The following is a 22,000-nucleotide window of genomic DNA, read 5'->3' as shown; positions in this document are numbered from 1 at the left end:
AAGTTTGTTCAAGGGTCTGCTGAGTCCCTCAGCCATTTTCAAGTGGCCCATGGGAGAAAAAAGTTTGAGAACATTTGTTATAGAGATTTTGCCAGCTGAGGAAGTTGTGCGCTGTAGCCATCAGGAGATGTGGGACGTGACTGAGCACCCGCTAAATCGCAATTTTGTTTGTATTAAGAACATTCTGTGAAGTAAACATTTACATGATAAATAAAAGAAGGGGTTAAATAAGTTATGCTGCCCGATCTTGCAGCATTCCGCACGTACGTCATGTGTGTTGAGAACATAAATAAATAAACATGGGGAACCCCAACCCTTCAGGAACAAACTCTCTTGACAGCTTGGCTTTTGTCTCAGTTCACCAGGAGTAGCTAGACCTAGTCTTAAAAGAGGTTGCAGCCAATGCAGCCAGTCATCCTTGCAGTGGGTTTTTGGGAGGGACTTGAAGTTTTAAAAGAATGTTTGACTTGTTCTGTTGAAACTTACAAAGCGCTAATACTGTCTTCTATGGTGGACCAGTCTGTTGGTGTATATTGCAGCTTCTCAGTTGCGCATACAAAGATTTTAATCATTTTCAACAACTAATGGCTGAGACGCAATACTTTTCAACTCTTAAAAGGAATGTAATAAATTGACCAGCGGGATCCGAAGAACCACAAAAGCTCATTCTGTGAACCTAGGCGGGTAGGTGGGTGGGAATTGTCTTGCCTTGTATGACGGCCCCCTTCCCCCCAATGCCTCCTGGCAAACTGCATTTGAAATTGAGGGAAATTTCAAAAGTAGTTTGTGGTGATGTGGTGTAAGTGTCAAAGGGGACACATTCAGCTCTTGTGTGAGCCTGAGCAATTCTTTGAATCCCAGCACTTTAACTTCTTAATCGTTGTTCTCTGCTGGTCAGTGTACTTCAGAGCAGAACCCTTTTCTGCTGGAACAAATGTGCAGTTCTGTTAAAATATGTTGGTAGTTCTAATTCAGCTGAGCGCTTGGGAATTCCCAATTAGGTATGTGAGCGGTAGGGAGCGGGGGAAGCAGTGTTGATTGACTTTTTTGTGGCCCTTTGATGTGACTTTCTAGACAGGGTGCTGTTTGAAACTGGACAGACTGGAATCGCTAGTTGGACCTTATCTTTGAGCTGAGTAAGGCAGGCCTTATCTTAATGTTCATATGATACCTGGCTGTGGAGATTGTAGGGGTCAGGGCAAGATTTCCTACAGATAGGAGCTGGAAATTGGTCATCTGGGACAAGGAGGCAGAATAAATTAAGCAAATATGTGCAGTTTATTAATTTACATAATTGAGATTGTACCACTAACCTTTCATTGGATAGGACTTGGTTTCTGTGAGGGAGTGGACAATCTTAGGGCAATAACAGCAGGAAAGGGTATGGCAATTGTGTTCGGAACTAGCCCACATATAAACAGCAGCGTTCATTGCGGGTGGAGATACTGTGCCGAATCCCTAAGATGTACACTTTCCAAGTTTACACATGCTGTGACAGATGCCTCAGCAATTCAATCAGCCTGGGTGCGCTTGAGTTTGGAAGTGCCATCCTTTCCCTCTTAATATATAACGTGGCTATGTACAATGGCCTTGTCTGCCTTTAAAGTTATGGTTATATAGAGACCTCCTAGTGATAGTGTGCGTTTTGAAGAGACAGGAAGGGGAACTAATGTCCGAGACATGACAATTGCCATAGTTATGTTTATTTGAACACCTCTGTTTCATAAGCTACAGTGCTCAAATACTTTTGTTGTCGTAATAGGATAAATTGCTGATAAATAGGCACAGAGGAGAGAAGTTGCTAAAATTATCATTGGGATTGTATAAATAACAGATGGAAACCACATATACATACTGGGCATTTGTCAATGGGTTTAGGGTGTGTGGCTTGTGTTTTTCATTCAGCTATACATAGCTGACTTGCTCTTCTGTTTTATCAACTTCATTCTCTGTAAGTAGCAGTGTATCCAGCAGTATGGCTGATGAAGACTGGATTGGTGAGCTGCAAAGCTTGTGGCTTTGGTACATTACTGGATTAATCCCATTTCGCATTCCGTGGTGCATCATGAAAAGTTTTGAATTCTCTGCCACGGAATTTCTGAACGAGAGCCTGCTGGAGCATTTCCGAAGGGCCGTCCCAGGAGTTGAGGTCTGGTAATTGCAAGTGATGTATCTTCCAAAGGCCTCCCTGAATGTCTTGTTGAAAAGGGTATAGACCAGCGGGTTCACACCTGACGAAACATAACCGATCCAAACAAATATCTCCATAAGTGTTTGGATGAACGTCTCACTGCAGGATTTGCACAGAACAGAAGTGATGTTGGTTATGAAGAATGGGCACCACATCAACAAAAAGAGGAAGAATACAATCCCCAAGACTTTGGAGGCACGCTGTTCATTGGTGATAGTCTGGACTGACTTCTTCCCAAGTGTGGACATCCTGCGCATTAGCAATTCTTCATTTCCATTAGGCAAAGGCTTGTCCTTCCTAGAGCCGTCCAACATGGCCACCTTTTCTGGTGATGATCCGGGTGTCATATCCCGCTGGAATACCGTAGACACCGTACTCCAGGTCAGGCGCTGAGGCGGTTTGTTGATCAAGTAGGCTTTCTTGCGGAGGACTCTGATCGTGAGAAAGTAAGTGACCACCATGATGGCCAGCGGCACAAAGAAGGCAGCTACTGAACCATATAGCATGAAGTCTCCAAAACGATCAGGTTTAAGCACACAAGTGAAGTTTGGGAAGTTTTCAACACCTTCTTCTATGCCTCGGATTGGGATTGGAATAGCAATGCCTGTAGGGTAAGCAGAAATCCAGTCAGCTTCAACCTTGCTGTGGGCTTAGAAGCCTCACAGTGCATTTATAACGAGCATGTTCTGATACTGGTTTCTAAACATTGGAGTGAGTCATGCAAATAAAATTACAGCAGCTTTGCAAGCCCACCGTTCAAGAGATCCTCTTGAGCTGGAGATGACCTCAAAGCACCACATATTAAGTACCCAGTTAGTGCCTCGAAGGAGTCACAGTGAATTTTCCAATGTAGAACTTAATGAAAGATATATGTGATATGGAGATGGTGCAGTCTGTGCAATGCTTGGCCCAACACTACAGTTCTGTGGGGCAGGTATCTCTAAGGCAGCCTTTCCCTACCTCGTGCCTGCCCGGTGTTTTGGCCTACAACAAGCCATCATCCCTGGCGATTGGCCATGCTGGCTGAAGCGGATGAGCAACATCTGGAGAGCACCAGCTTGGGGAAAGGCTGCTCTAATGAGATGAATGCTGCTTCCTTATTCCTCCCAGCCCATTTTTGAGGCAACAGTGGCAACTTTGTCCACACATACCTGTCATCTTGGGCAGCAAATAGAACAAGCAGCTTATCTTGGATCATTGTCTTTCAGAATGTAAAGCGTGCGTTGAGTCCATGATGGCTCACTTCCTGCAAACCCTCTCACTCTACTTATCTTGATGGGGAAGGACAATATTGTTGGGACTGGGGAGGTACGCCCAGGTGAGAGGAATTGTCTGAAGGAATGTGGAGCTGGAGGGATGGAAAATGCTGGCAATTGGTTTTAATTTTGCCACTAATCTTCGCTGTCTTTCTGCAAGTGCAGAATGCTTTGAGTTCTCTGGCACAACTAATCTTCCTACTTCCTAATGACTGCTGCTGTTGAACATACTTGTGGTTTCTAAACAGCTAACTCTGCTACCAGGTAAAACGTACGCCTTCAGCCCTGCAGCACTCTAAGTAATCAAGCTGGCAATAAAGTTTTCACTCTCTAGTACTGTCACCTCTGCTTTATAAAGTTTAGGGATTTACTGTACATTAGGTTCTCTTTTCATCCCCAGCAGCATCTGTTATAAAAGCTGCACACAGTGGCCTGATACATTGATCTCTTGCTTTAATAGCATTGCAAGTCTGGAGGCACTGCGATTAGATGAGCTCTGCTGGATGAGACCATGGGGCCTATCTAGGCAACATCATGTTTCCAGCAGTGGCCATCCAAATGCTTTGGAGAAGGCCAATTGTAGCGCCTGGTACTCAGAAGCGTATGAACTTGAAGGGTCCATAGCTAATCAGTTTTTAAGCTACCCTGAACTTAACAAGAGGATGCTCTTCAGAGACTGAGCACATTTAATGAGTGATAAAGCTTTGGGCAAATGCTATACATGATTGATGCTATTAAAACCAGACATTAGGAGATCATTTTCAAAGAGTTTTGTCTCATTAGCCATTTCCTTTCTTTGGCTTAAAAAGTTGCCTATTGTTTCCTTTGATTGCTGGAGGCTCTCGTAAACTGAATCGTGTAAGAACCGTGGGTGTTTTTCCGTGGGTGTATTCCTTGGTCAAGTTGGGTGTTGTCTGTTTTCACCCCTCCATTGTCTGTAGCATAGCTGGCCTTAACACAGTTTTGGATCTATTTTGCATCACTTGCTGTACAATTAATCTACGCTGTCCCATATCTCATGCTTCATTCCTGTTGCTAGCCAGTAGTTTGGAGCCATTGATTCATTTCCTCCCCCTTCTCATTTTTCTTACATCTGGAGTTTACATTTTGTGCACAGACCAATGAGACATTAACAACGGGCAGTGTGCCTTCTGCAAAGAGTGCAATATACACAGAGAAGCATAATATAAACTATTCCTTTGCACCTCATTCATTATTAGGACTTTTTTACTTCTTGTGCTTTTGATAACAGTCATAGTTTCCCCTCTTCCTTTACCTCTTTAACAGTCAAGTTCGCAACCCCCCCTTTTCACTGTCCTTTTCCCCCTTTTGGTGTGTGTCTAGGTGGGCTTTGACTTCCCTAGTTCACTCCTCTTCAGATCCAAAAGAGCTGGAGGTGGTGTCAGATTCTCACCTGCTAGAACCTGTTGCTCGCTGGGCCTAGTGTAGTGACTGAATGAAAGCTTCCAGGTGCTTGAGGGTTTGTGAATTCTACCCCAGAAACCTGACTTCTGCGCTTGGGATAGGTTAAGCAATTTCTCATGAACTTAGTTGGTTTGTCATGCTTAAGTGTGTTGAACCTAAGGTCTTGGGTGCTTTGATCCCAAGCCTCTTAGAGACCTAGTTTAGAAATGGTGTCTGAGAATGCCATTCTTAGGCCTTTAAGCCTTCTCCGGGCACACAAAGAAAGGAGTATGCACACTAGTGGACATCCAGTGAACTTGAATGTTGGAAGATTCAGGAAAAACTTCCTAACTGTTAGAGCTATACGACAATGGAACCAATGACCTAGAGAGGTAGTGGGCTCTCCGACTCTGCAGGCATTCAAGAGGCAGCTGGACAGCCATCTGTTGGGAATGCTTTGATTTGGATTCCTGTATTGAGCAGGGGGTTGGACTGGATGGCCTTAGAAGCCCCTTCCAACTCTACTATTCTATGAAAAAAAAGTAAGAACATAAGAAGAGCCTGCTGGATCAGGCCAGTGGCCCATCTAGTCCAGCATCCTGTTCTCACAGTGGCCAACCAGGTGCCTGGGGGAACCCCGCAAGCAGGACCCGAGTGCAAGAACACTCTCCCCTCCTGAGGCTTCCGGCAACTGGTTTTCAGAAGCATGCTGCCTCTGACTAGGGTGGCAAGCACAGCCATCACGGCTAGTAGCCATTGATAGCCCTGTCCTCCATGAATTTGTCTAATCTTCTTTTAAAGCCGTCCAAGCTGGTGGCCATTACTGCATCTTGTGGGAGCAAATTCCATAGTTTAACTATGCGCTGAGTAAAGAAGTACTTCCTTTTGTCTGTCCTGAATCTTCCAACATTCAGCTTCTTTGAATGTCCACGAGTTCTAGTATTATGAGAGAGGGAGAAGAACTTTTCTCTATCCACTTTCTCAATGCCATGCATAATTTTATACACTTCTATCATGTCTCCTCTGACCCGCCTTTTCTCTAAACTAAAAAGCCCCAAATGCTGCAACCTTTCCTCGTAAGGGAGTCGCTCCATCCCCTTGATCATTCTGGTTGCCCTCTTCTGAACCTTTTCCAACTCTATAATATCCTTTTTGAGATGAGGCGACCAGAACTGTACACAGTCTTCCAAATGCGGCCGCACCATAGATTTATACAACGGCATTATGATATCGGCTGTTTTATTTTCAATACCTTTCCTAATTATCGCTAGCATGGAATTTGCCTTTTTCACTGCTGCCGCACACTGGGTTGACAGTTTCATCATGCTGTCCACTACAACCCTGAGGTCTCTCTCCTGGTCGGTCACCGCCAGTTCAGACCCCATGAGCGTATATGTGAAATTCAGATTTTTTGCTCCAATATGCATAATTTTACACTTGTTTATATTGAATAGGCTTATTGTCCATTAAGCCTAGAACTTCCTCTCTCGTTACCACTATTTGTCTCAGTTCCTCAGAATCCCTTCCTGCAAAGGTTAGTTCAGGTTCAGGGATCTGCCCTATATCTTCCACTGTGAAGACAGATGCAAAGAATTCATTTAGCTTCTCTGCAATCTCCTTATCGTTCTTTAGTACACCTTTGACTCCCTTATCATCCAAGGGTCCAATCGCCTCCCTAGATGGTCTCCTGCTTTGAATGTATTTATAGAATTTTTGTTGGTTTTTATGTTCTTAGCAATGTGCTCCTCAAATTCTTGTTTAGCATCCCTTATTGTCTTCTTGCATTTCTTTTGCCAGAGTTTATGTTCTTTTTTATTTTCTTCATTTGGACAAGACTTCCATTTTCTGAAGGAAGACTTTTTGCCTCTAAGAGCTTCCTTGACTTTGCTCGTTAACCATGCTGGCATCTTCTTGGCCCTGGCGGTACCTTTTTTGATCTGCGGTATGCACTCCAGTTGAGCTTCTAATATAGTGTTTTTAAACAACTTCCAAGCATTTTCGAGTGATGTGACCCTCTGGACTTTGTTTTTCAGCTTTCTTTTTACCAATCCCCTCATTTTTGTGAAGTTTCCTCTTTTGAAGTCAAATGTGACCGTGTTGGATTTTCTTGGCAATTGGCCAGTTACATGTATGTTTAATTTAATAGCACTGTGGTCACTGCTCCCAATCGGTTCAACAACACTTACATCTCGCACCAGGTCCCGGTCCCCACTGAGGATTAAGTCCAGGGTTGCCGACCCTCTGGTCGGTTCCATGACCAACTGGTCAAGGGAATAGTCATTTAGAATATCTAGAAATTTTGCTTCTTTGTCGTGGCTGGAACACATATGCGGCCAGTCTATGTCCGGGTAGTTGAAGTCACCCATTACTACACATTTCCTAGTTTGGATGCTTCCTCAATTTCATATCTCATCTCAAGGTCTCCCTGAGCATTTTGATCCCAGTATTAAGTCCCTCCAGGGACTCTCCTCTAAGACCAAGCACTCCAGTTCTCCCATCTTGGTTCGCAGGCTCCTAGCATTAGCGTACAGGCACTTGTAAGCAGTGTCTCTCTTCAAGTGTCTTTGGCACTTGTGGTTAGGCCTGTGGTAATTTTGCTCTTCTGAATTTATATCCTGTGCCCCTGCTCTCACAATGCCTACTTCTAGGCCTACCCCTTTTAAAATTTCATCATTTCTTTGGTTTTTATCCCAGCGGGGAGGTTTATTCCGAACCGGACCTTTCTCAGCTCCTGTCGGGTTTCCCCCCTCAATCAGTTTAAAAGCTGCTCTGCCACCTTTTTAATTTTAAGTGCCAGCAGTCTGGTTCCATTCTGGTTCAAGTGGAGCCCGTCCCTTTTGTACAGGCCCGGCTTGTCCCAAAATGTTCCCCAGTGCCTAACAAATCCAAACCCTTCCACCCGACACCATCGTCTCATCCACGCATTGAGACTGCGAAGCTGGGCCTGTCTGGCTGGTCCTGCGCGTGGAACTGGTAGCATTTCAGAGAAAGCCACCTTGGAGGTCCTGGCTTTCAGCATCCTACCTAGCAACCTAAATTTTGCTTCCAGGACCTCACGGCTGCATTTCCCCATGTCGTTGGTGCCAACGTGCACCACGACCACTGACTCCTTCCCAGCACTGTCTACCAAACTATCTAAACGACAGGCGATATCCGCAACCTTCGCACCAGGCAGGCAAAACACCTTGCGGTCTACACGCCCATCACACACCCCACTGTCTATGTTCCTAATGATTGAATCACCCACTACAAGGATCCCTCCACCCCCTGGAGATATATCCTCGGCACGAGAGGATAGCTGCTCATCCCCCAAGGAATGGGTCCCTTCTAAGGGATCGTTTCCCTCTTCCTCAGCTGGATGCTCTCCTTCCCCGAGACCATCGTTCTCCATGATAGCAGAAGAGCTATCATCGTTGGAGTGGGACACAGCTATAACGTCCCTGAAGGCCTCCTCCACACACCTCTCTGCCTCTCTCAGCTTTTCCAGGTCCGCCACCTTGGCCTCAAGGAAATGAAGTCGTTCCCGGAGAGCCAGGAGCTCATTGCACCGAGAGCATACCCACGACTTCTGTCCAACAGGCAGATAGTCGTACATGCTGCAGGCGGTGCAAAACACTGGAAAGCCCCCACACCCCTGCTGGCTTCTTACCTGCATAGTTTTGTTTAAGGTTTATTACGTCAATGGGTTGGAGACTGCGGTTTAGTTGAGGTCAGGGAACAGACGGGCAGAGTGGGGGGCCCTGTACATATTCACAGTGCATAGTTAAGCTACAGAATTCACTCCCAGAAGAAGCAGTGATGGTCACCAACTTGGAGGGTGGCGTTATAAAAGGATTAGACAAATTCATGGAGGATATGGATATTAATGACTCTTAGCCCTGACAGCTATGTTCTGCCTCCACAGTTGGAGGTTGTATGCCTCTGAATACCAGTTGCTAGAAATTTAATTTATTTTATTGTTTTTATTATTTGATTTATATCCCACCCTTCCTCCCAGCAGAAGCCCAGGGCGGCTGAAGGAGAGGAGAGTGCTGTTGTGCTCATGTCCTGCTTACAGGTTTCCTATTGGGGCATCTGGTTGGCCACTGTGAGTACAGGATGCTGGACTAGATGGGCCACTGGCCTGACCTAGTAGGGCTCTTCTACCCTTTGGAATTCCCTCTCCTTAAGTATTAGGCAGGCGCCATCTCTGTAATCTTTTTGATGCCTGTTGAAGACCTTCCTCTTTCAAAAAGCATTTTAAGTAGAGACCTCACCCCAGTGTGCATCTGTGTTGGAATTGCTTTTAGATTTTTAGAAAGACATTGTAAAGATGTTTGCAGTGTTTTTGTTTGCTGCCCTGGACTCCTTCCGGGAGGAAGAGAGGGAGGTACATTTAGTTAATTTAATAATATAAATAAATAAATAAATAAATAAAACATCAGCTCTTGGTGTAGACAGATAGTATAAAACCTGTAGCCAAGACCTTTTCTAAGCACTGGGAATGTGGTCTTCTGCCTGCTTTAGGCCCAACTCCAGTTCAAAGCCCCCCCCCTTCAGTTTTAGGGATATTGTTTGAGGAAATGGGACAGAGGTTGCTCATCACTTGAGCAATATCACTTCTCTCCCACCCATGCATTCAAATCAGCAAATGAAAAATTTGCTCTCTTTGATGATGGCCACTTACCTATTGAGATCAGCCACACTACTGTTATTTTGATGAGGGTTGTGGCCCGCGAGTTGTACTGACTTGCTTGGATTGGCTTTTTTATGGCAATGTAGCGGTCCATTGAGATGGCACAGAGATGCATGATGGAGGCTGTGGAAAAGAGGACATCAAGGAACAGCCAGACTGGGCACAGATCCCGTGGAAGAGGCCATGCAATCTCTGAGAAAGAGAAGAAAAGGATTAGAAGCTTCCTTTGGGGTGTGCATCCTGCGGATAGTCCTTTGAGTAGGGCTGCAACATTTAGTAAATTAACTGGTTAAATTAGCCCCCACCCTCGAATTAATCAGGCAGGTGTTTTTAAAAAGTTAATTTTTTAACTTGACAAGTTATACTGTGGACATAATATCTCTCGACTTCAGCAAAGCGTTTGACAAAGTGCCCCATAATATTCAGATTAGCAAGGTAACGAAGTGTGGATTGGATGGAACAACTATCAGGTGGATCCACGACTATAGAATCATGCTCAAAAAGTGCTTATCAATGGTTCCTTCTCAAAGTCAGGGGAGGTAACGAGTGGGGTACATCAGGGCTCAGTTCTGGGCCCAGGGCTCTTCAACATTTTCATTAATGACTTGGATGAGGAGGTGCAGGGAATGCTTATCAAATTTGCAGATGATACAAAATTGGGAGGGATAGCTAATACCGTGGAAGACAGAAACAAAATTCAAAGGGATCTTGATAGGCTGGAGCATTGGGCTGAAAACGACAAAATGAAATTTAACAGGGATAAGTGCAAAGTTCACCTAGGAAAAGGAAACCAAATGCACAGTTATAAGATGGGGGATACTTGGCTCGGCAATACTACATGTGAGAAGGATGTTAGAATTGTTGATCACAGGCTGAATATGAGCCAACATTTCGATGTGGCTGCAAAAAAGGCAAATGCTATTTTACGCTGCATTAACGGAAGTATAGTTTCCAAATTGCGTGAAGTACTGGTTCTCCTCTATTTGGCACTGATTAGGCCTTATCTTCAGCACTTTTCCAGTTCTGGACACCCCACTTTAAGAAGGATGCAGACAAACTGGAACAGGTTCAGAGGAGGGCAACAGCGATGACCAGGGGACTGGAAACAAAGCCCTATGAGGAGAGACTGAAAGAACTGGGCATATTTAGCCTTGAGAATAGAAGACTGAGGAGAGATATGAGAATAGCAGTCTTCAAGTTCTGGAAAGGTTGCCACACAGAGGAGGGCCAGGATCTCTTCTTGATCATCTCAGAATGAAGGACACGGAATAATGGCAGATTTCAACTGAATATCAGGAAAAGCTTCCTAACTCTTAGAGGTGTACGACAATGGAACCAACAACTAGGGAGGTGGTGGGCTCTCCAGTGCTGGAGGCATTCAAGAGGCAGCTGGAAAGCCACCTGTCAGGGATGCTTTGATTTGGATTGCTGCATTGAGCAGGGGGTTGGACTTGATGGCCTTATAGGCTCCTTACAACTCTTTTGTTGTTGTTATGTGCCTCCAAGTCGACTACGACTTATGACGACCCTATGAATCAGTGGCCTCCAAGAGCATCTGTCATGAACCACCCTGTTCAGATCTTGTAAGTCTTACAACTCTTACTATTCTATGATTTTACTTGTAAAAATAGCAGGTGACATTTTGGAAGAGGCTTTCCTCTGCCTTTCCTACAGAGGAGGAGATTTATTATTTTTTTCAACAATCTACATACTGCTTAATTGAAATCTCTTAAGCAGTGCATAAATTAGTAAATACAATGAAAAATAAAAATTCATTAAAATCACAAAATCAGAAGTAAGTTAAAATGCCTGCTAGGTGCTGGAAATTAAATTGCAAGGAAGTTCCATGTAGGCAGGCCTACAGGGTTTTTGGGGTTGATCAGTTTTATGATGTTATTAATTGGAAGGCTGGTGCAAGCTTTAGAGCACAGGAGTTATGTGCTAGCTATTGTCTTTCCCCACCAACCGTCTACCTGCAGCGTTTTGCACCCCCCTGAGTCTCCAGACCAGGCCTAAAGGGTAGTCCAGCATAGAATGCATTACAATAAGTCTTGAGATCATCAATGCATGGATCACCTTTTCCATACTATCCCTATTGAAAAACTGGCGTACCTGACATACCAACCATAGTTGCTGAAAGGCACTTCTAGCCATTGAGCCTGCCTGAGCTTTAAGCTGCCCTGGGCTCCTTTTGGGAGGAAGGGTGGGATATAAAGTTAATAAATAAATGAATGGAAAAGGTGGATCCAGGAGCATCCCCAAGCTCCAAAACTGTTCTTTCAGAGAGAGTGCAACCCCATCCAGAACAGGCAACTAGCCAATCTCCCTGACACGGAGATACTTTTAAGATAGATTTTGCTGTGACAACACATGTTTTCATCTAAAAACAGGGTGGGTGTGGGTGGGAGCTATTCTACCGAACTGTTACTAGGACACAACTTTTTGCAGATTTCGTCTGTTGATTAATCAAGTTTTGCTTCATTGGGTGGTGGCCCTACCTTCAATGCCTTTGAATCAGAGAGTCTCAAAACCCAACAGATTGTGGATTTATTAAGCCAAAAAGGAAAGTGATGACTGGTATTTCCTTATTTGTGAAGTGTTGGAAGTGTGGTGTTCTGGCTTTTAGGTGAAAAAACTCTGATACATATGATTCTTATAAGAAGGAGACTTTGTCTTTGCGGTGGTGCCTTTTCATAACTAGTTTTGTGAGAACACTACATCTTGTTCCGAAACGTACATGATTTTCCTTTTCAGTTTTTAGAGAATAAACTCTTGTTTCTTTAGGAATCCTCATTTCTAAATAGTGCTTTTTCAGCACTGTACATCAGCCAATAATATATTGTCCCCCTTTCACTTTGTCATATTCAAATTAATTAGCATCACTATTCCTTTACTAGCCAATTCCCATTCCTTAATCAACTCTGTCAGGCTTGCTGTTTCATTGTGGAGGTCCTTGCTGCAAGTCAGTTGTGACTTCTCTTAGATCGACTGTAATAAAAAAATCACACTTTAAAAAATGAGCACTCTTTATTGGGTATACGTTTTCAAAGATAAAATAAATTAAAATGTGAGCTTTTTACTGTTGACATAAATACAAAGCCTGAAATTTTGGATCTTGCTGGCCAAACAGTGTTCCATGTGCCCTGTTTCTTAATCTGTGGGGCTGGCACATGTTGCCAAGATAAAAAAGAACACAAACTCTGGCAAAAGAAATGCAAGAAGACAATAAGGGATGCTAAAAAAGAATTTGAGGAGCACATTGCTAAGAACATAAAAACCAACAACAAAAAATTCTATAAATACATTCAAAGCAGGAGACCATCTAGGGAGACAGTTGGACCCTTGGATGATAAGGGAGTCAAAGGTGTACTAAAGAACGATAAGGAGATTGCAGAGAAGCTAAATGAATTCTTTGCATCTGTCTTCACAGTGGAAGATATAGGGCAGATCCCTGAACCTGAACTAACCTTTGCAGGAAGGGATTCTGAGGAACTGAGACAAATAGTGGTAACGAGAGAGGAAGTTCTAGGCTTAATGGACAATATAAAAACTGACAAATCACCGGGCCCGGATGGCATCCACCCGAGAGTTCTCAAAGAACTCAAAGGTGAAATTGCTGATCTGCTAACTAAAATATGTAACTTGTCCCTCGGGTCCTCTTCCGTGCCTGAGGACTGGAAAGTGGCAAATGTAACACCAATCTTCAAAAAGGGATCCAGAGGGGATCCCGGAAATTACAGGCCAGTTAGCTTAACTTCTGTCCCTGGAAAACTGGTAGAAAGTATTATTAAAGCTAGATTAACTAAGCACATAGAAGAACAAGCCTTGCTGAAGCAGAGCCAGCATGGCTTCTGCAAGGGAAAGTCCTGTCTCAGTAACCTATTAGAATTCTTTGAGAGTGTCAACAAGCATATAGATAGAGGTGATCCAGTGGACATAGTGTACTTAGACTTTCAAAAAGCGTTTGACAAGGTACCTCACCAAAGACTTCTGAGGAAGCTTAGCAGTCATGGAATAAGAGGAGAGGTCCTCTTGTGGATAAGGAATTGGTTAAGAAGCAGAAAGCAGAGAGTAGGAATAAACGGACAGTTCTCCCAATGGAGGGCTGTAGAAAGTGGAGTCCCTCAAGGATCGGTATTGGGACCTGTACTTTTCAACTTGTTCATTAATGACCTAGAATTAGGAGTGAGCAGTCAAGTGGCCAAGTTTGCTGACGACACTAAATTGTTCAGGGTTGTTAAAACAAAAAGGGATTGCAAAGAGCTCCAAAAAGATCTCTCCAAACTGAGTGAATGGGCAGAAAAATGGCAAATGCAATTCAAGATAAACAAGTGTAAAATTATGCATATTGGAGCAAAAAATCTTAATTTCACATATACGCTCATGGGGTCTGAACTGGCGGTGACCGACCAGGAGAGAGACCTCGGGGTTGTAGTGGACAGCACGATGAAAATGTCGACCCAGTGTGTGGCAGCTGTGAAAAAGGCAAATTCCATGCTAGTGATAATTAGGAAAGGTATTGAAAATAAAACAGCCGATATCATCATGCCGTTGTATAAATCTATGGTGCGGCCGCATTTGGAAGACTGTGTACAGTTCTGGTCGCCTCATCTCAAAAAGGATATTCTAGAGTTGGAAAAGGTTCAGAAGAGGGCAACCAGAATGATCAAGGGGATGGAGCGACTCCCTTACGAGGAAAGGTTGCAGCATTTGGGGCTTTTTAGTTTAGAGAAAAGGCAGGTCAGAGGAGACATGATAGAAGTGTATAAAATTATGCATGGCATTGAGAAAGTGGATAGAGAAAAGTTCTTCTCCCTCTCTCATAATACTAGAACTCGTGGACATTCAAAGAAGCTGAATGTTGGAAGATTCAGGACAGACAAAAGGAAGTACTTCTTTACTCAGCGCATAGTTAAACTATGGAATTTGCTCGCACAAGACGCAGTGATGGCCACCAGCTTGGATGGCTTTAAAAGAAGATTAGACAAATTCATGGAGGACAGGGCTATCAATGGCTACTAGCCGTGATGGCTGTGCTTGCCACCCTAGTCAGAGGCAGCATGCTTCTGAAAACCAGTTGCCGGAAGCCTCAGGAGGGGAGAGTGTTCTTGCACTCCGGTCTTGCTTGCGGGCTTCCCCCAGGCACCTGGTTGGCCACTGTGAGAACAGGATGCTGGACTAGATGGGCCACTGGCCTGATCCAGCAGGCTCTTCTTATGTTCTTATGATTAGCTTTATTAAGGTTGTTAAGGAAAGTTTTGTGCCAGTTGATTAGTGAATCACCTTCTACTTAGGCCCAAGGATGCAAGCTACTTATAGCAGCACCAAGCAGAATAGAGCAAAACCAGATGTGAATGCAATTCCCTTCCTATTTCATTTTAGATCTGTAGATACCTTTTTTTTTTTAGAAAGGCATTGTTGGGGGAGAGTAGTAGGCAAGGCCCTACTGTTTCCATGGTTTCTCCAATAGCTTGCTGGCAACTCTCATTGCCACGGCTCCCTTCATAATACAGACACAGAGTGGGCTAGGTGGCACCTCTCCGGGGACCAGCCTTGGCCTAGGGGCTCCTGGGTGCTCATCCCTACTCTAAATAGTGGCCTGAACTGGTCACAGTTCTGTTGAAGTTGTGCCATTAATTTGACCAATAAGGGGTTTTTCATGATTCAGAGACCCAGGGTCATGGTCAGCCCATTGTCTGTAGCATTCAATAAGCATCTGGATTTTCATTTTCACTTATTTAAGCTTCTGTCCTTAGACGCAGGCAGGTAATAATGATCCCACAAATACACGCTTGCAAAACAAATTACTGCGAAAGAGCTAAACATTTTTGACCTCTAAATCAAGTGAAAGGTCTTGGTGACAGTTTTGGAAGATGGTGGAAAAGATACTGGTTTCGTAGAGTTGGAAATTAGAAGAACCCAATGCACTATCCTTTTCAGTGGTTTGCCCTAATATCGGATAGGGTGTCCCTAAAGGAGGGGAACCAGTGTGGTGTAGTGGTTAAGGTGCTGGACTACAACCTGGGAGACCAGGGTTCGAATCCCCACACAGCCATGAAGCTCACTGGGTGACCTTGGGCCAGTCACTGCCTCTCAGCCTCAGAGGGAGGCAGTGGTAAAACCCCTCTGAATACTACTTACCATGAAAACCCTATTTATAGGTCACCGTAAGTCGGAATCGACTTAAAGGCAGTACATTTACATTAGAGGAGGGGTTGGGCAGAAGGTGGAGTTTTGGATAATTTTGTAAATCAGAAAGGATTTTTGACTGCTAGTTGTTTAACAACAACATCAGAAACGTAATTACCCCTCATCCTAAATTATATTGATGAAATGAAGAAAGCTTGGAGTAACCAGGAATTGGTTTTTGTGTGGAAGGGCCATGAGCTTCATTTGGTTGTACAACTACAATCCTGGCTTCCTACCACCTCTGTTATGTGGGAGTCTTGTGAGTGGCCATTTACTTTGAGAGAGGGAAAGCAGTGTAAGGCTTCCAATGTGTATATTCCTTCTCTGCACAAGATACCAAATTCTTACGCAGAAATCATACAATTCCCACACTGTTGACAGCACTGTGTGTTGTTGGATGTGAATATGTGTTAATTGCTGTTTCTTTATTGGAAATTGGTGGTGTGACATGCAACACTAACTATGTGGCAACTGATTCTCCGTGCTCTGAGAGCAAGAGCTGATTGTTAAACAAGCCAGTTGTGGATTTTGGGGTGTTAATGATTTTTTAAAAAAAACACCCAGAGAGCTTTTCATTTTTTAAAAAAGAACTGATAGCATTTAAAATGAATTGGAAAGAGAATGGCTTGTTGAAGAGACATGAAATGTTGAAACAACCTTTTAAAGCTTTTCTTTGACGTTTATTAGTTTTTTTAAATCTCTTGTTCCTAGAGTACAGTCACTCCAGAAGAAGTAAAAGCTTCATGTAACCAATTAAATGGTTGTGTTTAAAATCCAAAGATTCTGTCTAGCAAGGCAAGCATTTTTCTGTGCCTTAAACTAATGTTGTTGAAACCAAGTAATGTATGGCCTTTTTGTGTGCAGGTGTTATGGTTTACATGTGAAGAGGATGATGGCTACTGACTCACTAGATTTCCAATGAATGATTTCAGTGTTTCCTCTCCTTTATAATGGTGCTCGTTAGATGTTATCTCCTTTCTGCTAATTCAGGGAGGGGAATTTTTGCACTGTAGGAAAATAGACTTTTCTCATCCTCTTACATCAGAGAATGTGGATTTTTTTTCCTGTTGAATTTGTGTTTTTCCTTTCTTCTGTGTACAGTTTTGAGAGAGGTGGTGTGTGTGTGTGTGTGTGTGTGTTTAAGAAAAGTTTAAATGTGCAATCGTCGTGGCTGCAACTTAAGCATAGATGTTTCCGTGTTTTGTGGCCCAGTGAATAAAGCGTTGGATTTTATTCAGCTCAGCTCGCGTTATGATTGTGAGTGACCTTCTGGGTCATGTTTAATATCAACGCTTTGCTCTGTTTATAAAATGAGAATAGTTACTATCTCCCCACAGAAGAAGGAGGCGGCGATGGCAGTGGGAAAGCTGGTGTGGTGTAGAGTCTGAGCTGTGAACTGTGAAGTCCCCAGTGCAAATTTCCCCTCTGCCATGAATTCAGTAGGTGACCTTTGTCAAGCGGGCGCTCGCCTTCAATCTCTCATCTTGCAGTATCATGCTAATACTGATCAACCTTACAAGATTGTTATACAAATTACTACAATGTGTGTGAGAGTATTTGAACTCTCTAAAGCAGCCTTTCCCAACCTTTGGGTCCTCAGACGTTGTTGGAATGTAACTCCCATCAGCCCCAGCCAGCGGTCAGGAATGATGGGAATTGTAGTTTAGCAATATCTGGGGACCCAAAATTTGGGAAAGGCTGCCCTAAAGCACCAAGCACAACATTAAGTAGTTATATTGTTAAGTAGGTTAACATTTTATTCTCTGGCTCAGGCAAGTCAGAATCCTTTATACTATAGATGTCAGCCTGCAAGCCCTTCAAGACTTTTGTAGTTCAAGTGCTTTACAAATAGCATAGCTTATACTTTCTGATCAGATCACTTATCAGTCCTAGTTGAAATTATGTCTCTCTCAGGGAGGCTCGCCTACCTTTTAACTGGTCGCCTTGTTTAGGAACTCTTAATAAGTTGCTAAAGAACCCCAGAGTTTTCTTGAATACAGTCTAAAAACCACTGGTTGGGAGACATGAAAGGAGTCAGGATGCCCGTTCCATACAGTTCACACATTTCCTCTCTTAGATCCTCCACATAAATAGCTGTCAGAAATCAAAGGAATAATGTTTGTATTGTGTTGAGATTCTCTCCAATTGTGGAAACACTGAAGTCATAAAAGCATGGAGGGCTGGGGAAATTGGCTGACTTGGGTACTGATGATACTCTATTTAAACAGTTATCGGGCTAATGAGTTTTTAAGGGATTACTTGCCTTCTAGAGGCACAGCTCTGTGTCCAGGGCTTTTTTTTTTTGCTCCTAGTGTGAACTTTCTGTAATTGCTTTTCTCTTCGAGCAGTTGCTGAGGAGGCAAAAATAGGCACCTTTTGCTGCCAAACAGACATCTTGTGGATGTGAATTCAGCTTTGGGTCAGCTGTTTTTTCAAAGTGCCTGCAAATAACTTCACCACAGCTATTTAATTACAATTTCTAACTTTTTTCTGTTTAAACTTCCTGCAACATGAAAGATGCCTTTTTGTTGGCTTCTAAACTAAAATTCCTTGTGTGTTTTCAATGTTGGTTTTTAGTAGCTTTAGCTCAGGATTAATGGAAACATTAAGTAGCAGTAATAAAAGAAAATGAGAGAGACTAGAAAAGCAAAATTGCTGGGAAGCTTGGGGACAACTTAGCCATTCACACAATTGCTAATTGCATGCATGGCTTGTCATCTAGTTTGGCCCTGAGTAAATGTCAAATGAGAGAGAGTGCCACTCTTCTTGATTTTACTGCTGCTTACTAATCACTTGCTGTTTTTCCCTTCTAAAGCTTAGCTTGTGTATTTAACTTTGCAGCATTTGCTATGCTGTTAAGTTGTGAAGTTGATCAAATTGCAAATATCTCTATAGCCAGAGAGATCTCATCATAGAGAACCTCCCAAAATGAAGAGAGACTTCCTAAGGGTCATCATTACAAAAGAAAATATTCTCACCCTTGTATCTGGATTAGGACAAAGCTTTGAAGAAGGGATGGCAAATAGCATTCCTGTGACTGGCTGGGAGCCTCTCTACTCCTGGGTGAGCCTGCATTCCCAAAAGGATGAGGTGTTCAGAGTGAGTCCAGGCCCAAGACTTGCTGCCTTAGGCCTGCCTGTGTGCTTTGTTTGAGTGAGATGGCAAAGTACAAACATATTTGCTATGATCTTAGGCAATGTAATTCACCTGTGTGGGTAGCAGCAGAGTGAATGGCAGTAACTGTCTCTTTGATGCAGATTTTGTGTTACTTCCTTCCCCAGGGGGTTCCTCCTCACTCTTTGCCCTCTCAAAATCCCTCCCTTGGGCAGCCCAGTAGCCTAAGAGACTTAAGTTATAAATCAGGAAGGTCCCTGATTCAAATTTTACCTTCCGCTACAAATTCATTAACCACCTTCACCCAGCCACCTTCACCCAGCCGCCTCCCCCTACAAATAGGGGGATTGGACTATTAGAGCGTTGGACTGTGACCTGGGAAGCCAGCATTCAAATCCCCACTCGGCCATGAAGCTCACTGAATGACCTTGAGCCAGTCACTGTCTCTTAGCCTAACCTACCTCACAGGGTTGTTGTGAAGATGAAATGGCGTGCCGGAGAGCCATGTGCACCATTTTGAGCTCCTTGGAGGAAAGGTGGTATATAAATGTAACAAAAAATACTCACCTACCCTAGAGAGTAAGGATGATAACAAGATCTTGTATGTGAGCGCTTTGAACACTCAAGTGCTATGCAAATAAAGTTTTAAAGTTCTAGTACCCTTGATACCCTGTTCCCAACTGGAGAAGTGTGGTCATAGTATGCCTCTTGGTTCCTTTCCTTTGAATAATGATGACTTTGTCACAGTGTTCAATACATTTTGATCTCTTAGCTTAGGGACCAAATTGTCATGGGGTGTTTTATGTGCATGTGTGGAGAGGAAATTGAACTAATGAGACAATACATGGTTTCCACAATTACAGTTCCCTAGCAGTGTACACAGATGTAAATTTTGCATTTTAGTCTTTCTCTTTTGCTCTTGTTATGGATCTGTGGTACATGGCACCTGGCTGGTACAGATAAGATTGTTGAGTGGAAGGGCATTATTGTGGAAGAGTTGAATATCATACCAATATCCACTTGGAATTCTACATTAACAAATCCTGACCAGAAGCACCCATTTAGTTCTGTGCGTTAAATGAACTCTTACTAGTTAACCCAAGTTGCTTATAATGGGCAGAATTCGAAATTCTTTCTCTCATGGCATGTGAAATGACAGCTTGGGACGAAGAGGAGATTCACATGAACAGTAGCGCTGGTATCTGAATTTGTCTAGCCACCACAAGGGTGTATATGTGATGGCATCCTGTGTGAAAGCTAATTAACAAGCACCAAGAGTTCATATCAGCTCTTCACGCCAAAGCATTAACAGGAGGCGATGGTCTGCAATTTCACCCCTTGGCTGTGACATGTCAGAGCATTCAAACTGCCATCAAGTCAGAAAGTACTGTTGTGGTTTCACCACTTCATCTGTTCATCTGAGCCTGCTTTGAACCTGAACATTCCTAGGCTTTCCTTTCTAAACTGGGGTTTTGAGAAGATACAGAAAAATTATTAAATCTAAAAGAGTCTTGCTGAAGGTAGGGAAGAAGCTATTGAAAATTCCCCATTGAAATGTTAATGGAATTTCACATAAATAGGGAGGATAGAACCTTAGTTAAAATTGGAGGCCGTTTTAAACTAGTTATAGAAAGCATAAAAAAAGGCAAACTGTTTAATTTTACTTAGTTGAGTTAAACAATATCAGTGTCTTACATCACACATATTTTGAATCATGGTGTTTATGGCAGCAGAAAAGGGGCCTGCTTGAAAGTGAAACCTATGGAATGATTCCAGTTAGTGGAGATCATAGTGAATGCCCGTTTAAAGAAATATGTTCTAGTTTTATATGAACTGTGTATGTTTTCCTTTAAACTCTGAAACGGTCACTGCTGTGCGTAGCAAGAGCAGAGATCCTCCGGCAAGTGGACAGCTATTTCAGTGTGGTATCACATTGCTTCCCTAAGCTACTTATGCGTTGGTCTGAAGGAGTGAGAGGGTGGTAGTGGTTTGTTGCATTTTGCAAAGGGCTGAAAGCCCCAGAACGCTCTACTTTCAGTCAGGGCTTTAAAATGCAGAGAGAGGGAGGGAGAGAGAGAATTTCATTAGAAGATCAGAGTCTAGTACTTACCAAACATTATAGTCAGAAGGGCTATTGGCATCACAAACAATCCAACCAGCAAATCGGCCACTGCCAGAGACATGAGGAAGTAATTGGTGGCATATTGCAACTTTTTCTCCAAGGATACGGCCAGTATGACGAGAATATTCCCCCCAATGGTAGGGATGATGACCATCAAGATGAGCAGAGCTGCCCAGCGCAAAGTGGTCCCCTCCGCTACGGTTGGTTGCACAGATCCATTGCCAGATCCAGACGTGTTCATAGGCAAGGCCATTTTGGTACCCAGTAGAATGTGTTCAGAGAGTAAGTGTCACTTGGGCATTTTGTAAAGTCTAGGAACTTGGTCTTCCTCTCCGGCCCAGTACGATCCTGATGAAAGATCAGCATTGTAAACTGCTCATCTGCTGCCACAAGAGGTTCTTCTCTTTTCCACAATTTTGTATCCTGGTCCTTCCTTGGATACATGCAAAGAGATCTTAAAAATGAGTGTGGTGACTTGGATCCATCTCTTATTATAGATCCCAATGGGCAGGCTGTTCTCTAAAAAGAAAAAGCTTCAGAAATGGACATTGAAGAGTGGAGTAGTGAATCGGCTCCTTGTGTCCTCACACACTGTCTCTCCTCTTATAAGAACTTGTGTCAAAGAGTTCTCCCTACATAACAGAATGTACAAATGCCGTATTTTTATTTTATTTTTATATATGTACTAGAAGTGTTGCACTGAACTTAAGAGGTGTGACAAGTTGGTTTATACTGAAGATTTATATCATCCAAATTTCAATTAGTACAGTCTGTAATGTTGCAAAGAATCAAGCTTGAAATCAGGAAAAACAGCTCTGGAGATAACGATTTCTACTGTTTCGGTGCACCTTTTCTCCCTCCGCCCCTTTTTCTCTGTAGCTGAGCTATGAGAATAATTCCCAATTCTTTATCTCTATAAATTCCATTTCTTGAGAGAACTGCAGTCTGTAAACTGATACAGGTTCTTCAGGTGGAAGGGCAGAAAAGAACAGTTCGAGTACTGAATCAGGGGAAACCTCTACCAGTTTCTTCCCTCTAATGAACAGACA

General features: G+C 43.2%; 2 protein-coding genes across 2 annotated transcripts in view; one reads left to right on the top strand and one right to left on the bottom strand.

Moving 5' to 3' along the window:
* The window catches only part of PSMD1 (proteasome 26S subunit, non-ATPase 1), a 132,411-nt gene that overhangs the window by 48,442 nt on the left and 61,969 nt on the right, over positions 1–22,000 (top strand). The gene's annotated exons all lie outside the window — the stretch shown is intronic.
* On the bottom strand, positions 1,834–21,252 carry HTR2B (5-hydroxytryptamine receptor 2B). Its single transcript, XM_061637552.1, is given in 3 exon segments — positions 1,834–2,795; positions 9,518–9,718; positions 20,940–21,252. Coding segments are annotated over 3 exon segments (1,404 nt in total). The 3' UTR covers positions 1,834–1,905.

Source organism: Rhineura floridana, chromosome 7 (assembly GCF_030035675.1).
Source record: "Rhineura floridana isolate rRhiFlo1 chromosome 7, rRhiFlo1.hap2, whole genome shotgun sequence".
In the NCBI taxonomy this organism is placed as follows: Eukaryota; Metazoa; Chordata; class Lepidosauria; order Squamata; family Rhineuridae; genus Rhineura; species Rhineura floridana.
This window is presented reverse-complemented; position numbering and strand designations above follow the sequence as displayed.